General features: G+C 56.1%; 1 protein-coding gene across 1 annotated transcript in view; it reads right to left on the bottom strand.

The window, feature by feature from the left end:
* Nucleotides 1–3,766: 3,766 nt before the first annotated feature.
* TSPAN6 (tetraspanin 6) overlaps nucleotides 3,767–4,648 on the bottom strand; it is a gene marked incomplete at its 5' end in the record, with an annotated part of 3,642 nt that continues 2,760 nt past the window's right edge. Inside the window, one exon of the mRNA XM_010074264.1 lies at nucleotides 3,767–3,861. Coding sequence (XP_010072566.1) covers nucleotides 3,793–3,861 — 69 coding nt within the window. The remainder of the gene's footprint in view (nucleotides 3,862–4,648) is intronic.

Below are 4,648 nucleotides of genomic sequence, written 5' to 3'. Positions count from 1 at the left end.
TCCTGTGCTGCTGCCACGGGGCTGGGAGAGGCCATGCTCTGCACGTCGTCACCATGCTGAGCAGCAAGAGGCAAACAATAAACGTCTTGTATGAGCAATTGCAAAGAAAATAGAAAGTCGTTTTGTCTCAGTCTGTGATGCTTAATGGGTCTGAGAAGTGATCTAATTGCTCGGCTGCCTCGTCACGGGCATCCATAACTCAGGTACCAGTGTTGCTAGCGCTCACCTCGTTGGGAACGTGCGGAGGTCCCTAATTTGCTCCCTGATGGTGCTGGTGGTTGTTCAGCACATCCCAACCCTCTGTTCCAGCATGCTCTGATGTGTTCAGTGGTTATTAGTGCCAGCTCAGGGGAGAGATGTGCAGCAAGGCAGGGTGCGGGCGAGGCGGAGGTGGGAGCGGGCACAAGGAGCCCCCAGGGATCCGGGAGGCCAAAGCCAGAGGGAGCAGAGGCATGGAGGACCCAAAGTGCCCTGTGACCAAAAAATGGGCAAAACCCAAGCTGCAGGAGGGAAAAAGTAAGTCCTCAACACTGCAGCCACCCTGAGCAGGACACTGGCCAAACAGCCAAAATCCTCGTGTCCCCCCGCCATGCAGCCTTGGTGCACATGGCAGACCCCAGGTTCCAGCTGTCATCCTGGGGAGCTGGCTGCTGTCGAGGACACTGACATCCTAGAGGCATCACCGCACAAAACCCTCTCGTCACCGAAGGAGCTGCCATGGCCGGTGCTTTCCAGGGGAACCCCTGGATGGAGGAGCTTGCCCAGCTGTGCACAGAGGAGGGAGCAGAGGTTGAGCTTTGCTCGCTGCCCCTGTGCCCGGGGCTGCCAGGCCATCCCTGCATCCCAGCAGCTCCTGTGGGGGGGGTCAGCAGGTTTTAGGGGCAGTTCCCTCCATCTCTGCTCACAGTTGTGCTGACAATGTGGTTAAATGCCCAGAATCGCTGGGAACGAGGCGCAGCAGAGCTCCCTGCATGGCATGCCGAGGGACACCAACCAGCCTTGGGGACAGCAGGCACTTCTGACAAGTCCCCCAAGACATTTTTTCCCCCAAGACGGGATGTCCAAATTCAGCAGGGATGTGTGAAACCCACGTGGCCACAGCCAGTGCAGGAAACCAGCACCCTGGTGCTCATGTCCTGGCTTGGTGGGTCCAGCCGTGTCACCAAGGTGCATTCAATGCCTTTGCCAGGACAGCAGTGCCCCCAGCCTGCCTGGCATCTCCCGCAGAGCATGCCCGTACCTCTGGGATATCACTGGTGTCTCTCCAAATCAGAGCAGGATGTCCACATAACCACTATTTAACCAGAGAAGATCTGCACCCTCTGATGGCCACCATCCCTGCCTGCCCGCCATCGCCTCCGTGTCCCCCTCAGGAAGGCAGCTGCCTGTGCCAGCAGGGCACAGACCAACACAGGGTCGCTTCCCTCTTCTGATGAGGTTTGTCCCAACCTGGCCTGCTCCTCTTGTGTCCTGCCCTGTCTCCAGCCATCCATGAATTGCTGTCGGCCATCCCTCCACCCCAGTTTCCGTGCTGTGACGCACTCTCCATCACCATCTCAACCCAGGAAGCTTTTGGCCAGCTGGGCGCTGACAGGTCTGATTTACTCACCCAGGGTAAACACAACATGAGGATTTCGGGTGTTGCCCTGCGGGTTCCTCCGTCAGCAGCGAGGCTGTCCCGTGACTGGTGATTTGCGGCACCACGGGGCGGGTTGGTTGGGGCGGCTCACCCAGCAACAGAGCCGTGTTTGCTGGAGGGGTGACGCTGACGAAGGGCCACCACACCTACCTGAGCTTAACCGCTCCTGTTACACCTCTCTCCTCCCCCGGGGTGGGAGAGGCAGTCCCGGCAGCCAGCTGCTCCAAGCCACAGCCCCTGTGCATTTGGTGCTTCAGACTCAGAAAAAGAGGGTGGGAGCACCTCCCATCCGAGGACAGGCTGAGAGAGTTGGGGTTGTTCAGCCTGGAGAAGAGAAGGCTCCAGGGAGACCTTAGAGCAGTTTCCAGTGCTGAAAGGGGGCTACAGGAGAGAGGGGAGGGACTCTTGATCAGAGAATATAGCAATAGGACGAGGGGTAATAGTTTTAAGCTGAAAGAGGGGAGATTTAGATAAGATATTAGGAGGAAGTTTTTTCCTGTGCGGGTGGTGAGGCAGTGGCCCAGGTTGCCCAGAGAAGCTGTGGATGCCCCATCCCTGGAGGGGTTCAAGGCCAGGCTGGATGAGGCTTTGAGCAACCTGGGCTAGTGGGAGGTGTCCCTGCCATGGCAGGGGGTTGGAACTGGATGATCTTGAAGGTCCCTTCCAACCCAAACCATTCTGTGATTCTGATTCTAAATCCCCCAAGCTTGGCAGGAGGGGAGCTTCACCACACCCCTGCAGTGCCACGCTCAGAAAGGTGAAGGCTTGCTGACTAAAGAGCCCAAAGACGAGCAGGATCAAGCAACCACAAATGCTTAAATCCATGTTTCTTGCCCCAGGGAGAGGCTGGGGCCGCAGGCAGCTCCAGCAGTGCTGCCCTGCCCTTCGCTCTGAGCGAGCAGCAGCTGGCAGAGGATGCAGGCGTCTGAGCTGGGCTGAACCCACCCACCTGGCTCCTGGGCTGGGATGCTCCAGGCCACCTGCTTCAGCACTGTTACACAACCGCCGTTATGAAGAAAATTCAATTACACCAGTTATTTGTACGTGCAAGTGCACCAGTGAGCATCGGGGAAACACAAGCTGTGATGGTCCAGAGGTCACCGGCTGGCCTGGGGCAGGCAGATTACCTCCCAGGGGGGGTTGCTGCTCTCTGCAAGGGCCCGCTTAGAGGAATTTCCAGGAGATGAAAAGAAAAGCCAAGGAGGTTTCCATAGAGTAAAATATCTTAATATTTATTATGTTTCAGGACAAAAGAGTTCTACTTGATACACAAAACAAGTTAAAGCAGCATATAATACTGACAATCAAGTCACAGCCGACTCGGTGCAAGGACACCTACCAAGGTAAAGGCACCAGGAGCTACACCACCAAACCTCGCTACAGCTTACAAAGAATCGCTACAGCCAGTACTTTAAAAAGTACAACTATAAAAAAAGTATATAAAACCCAGGGCAGGGGTGAGAGAGAACTTGGCAACAAGCCGAGACCTTGCTGAGCCAAGGCAGGGTCATGTTTTAGTGGGGCAATAGCCCCGTCTTGAGAGCAACCACGTCCAGAGAGGGAGGGGAAGCATCGCTTTCCCAACAGAGGCACCGAAGGTGAGCACCGAGAGACCCGCGAGGTCGCCAGCACAGTCGGCATCAGCACGGCACTGGAGCACGCTGCCGAGGAAAGAGCCGGGAGCTGCAGCGCCCGTGGGAGCGCGCTTGCTGTAACCACCGCAGCTACGCTAATTATCCCACGCGGTGGCACAGCAGAGTAGTGTTAGGACAAGTCCCTGAGCGCACCAGGACAGCTGCTGCGCTCGCTTCTATGAGCTAGTGGAGAAGATCAGTCAGTTCAAAGCAAGATTTCACAAAGCGGCATCCAGAGGGAAACTGAAGGCGGTGGCATCCTCCCCAGCCATGGAAAGCATACCCTGCGATGCACAGACAAGGTGTTAACAGACAAGATTTATACACAGATTAAAATGACAAAGCAGACACGGTCTTGCAGGTGTCCTCTGTCCCCACACCCCCTCCACGTGGTACCCGCTGCCCTGCCAAAGGTGCCCAGGGGCAAGCAGGCAGCAGGCAGGGATGCAGAGGCAGCCCACCGCACATACATCGCTGGATGGACGTACCCGACCACAGCCACAGCGTGCTGGGGGCCAGCTACACCATCTCATACTGATTGTTGGTGATGTACTGGGACAGGCAGCAGGCGAGAATGATGCCAACCAACTGAAAAAGAAAATAAAAACTCCACACATTAGAGGGAGCCAAAACCAAGACGCAGCGTTTTAGGGGAAAAGCCTGACAAACTGCTCCAGAGCATCAGTTTTATAAAATACAAAGATGAACAGTGGGATTTACAAACCACAATGTGGGCTGCTGCGCCCTGCTTCAGAGTAACTGAGAGAGGCTGAAGCGGAGGGTCCTGGTGGGCATCAACCAAATGAGTTCCTCACAAGAGATGCTCCACGTCCCATCCTGTTACACTTTGCTTCATGAAGTATCTACCATTCAATGGTACTTTCAGAGATTACACAGATATCGGGAGTGTCACAGTCAATTACCCAGCCACTAGAGAACAGCAGCCACCTCTCCCTGTTGCAAGGACAGCGGGGAAGCAAGGTCGCTGTTTTCAGATCAGCACCTGAAGGACACACTGCTGCTATCACAACGTGGCCCCCCAGCCCCACGCAGACATTTAGGGCCAGATCCTGCAGGAGTCTGACCTACACCAGCAAAGTCAGAGGCACATTTGTATGATGGGTCCCTGCCGGCCGCACGACATAGCGAGGCTTGCTGGAAGAGTGATAAAAGCCAGGAACCAGTTACAACTCCCAAGCCTGCCATCAGCTGAGATAATTTTGCAACTGGGAGCCTGCAGCTCACCATTTGTGTGTCGGTCACGTCTCGGTGACCCCACAGCGAGCACAGCCCATCCGAGGAGGAGCGTGGGACGAGCGGCTGGGCACCGCAGACCCCCTCTGGCTCTCGGGCTCTCCCAGCCCCAACCCAAAGC

Source organism: Pterocles gutturalis, unplaced genomic scaffold (assembly GCF_000699245.1).
Source record: "Pterocles gutturalis isolate BGI_N339 unplaced genomic scaffold, ASM69924v1 scaffold14012, whole genome shotgun sequence".
NCBI lineage: Eukaryota > Metazoa > Chordata > Aves > Pterocliformes > Pteroclidae > Pterocles > Pterocles gutturalis.
This window is presented reverse-complemented; position numbering and strand designations above follow the sequence as displayed.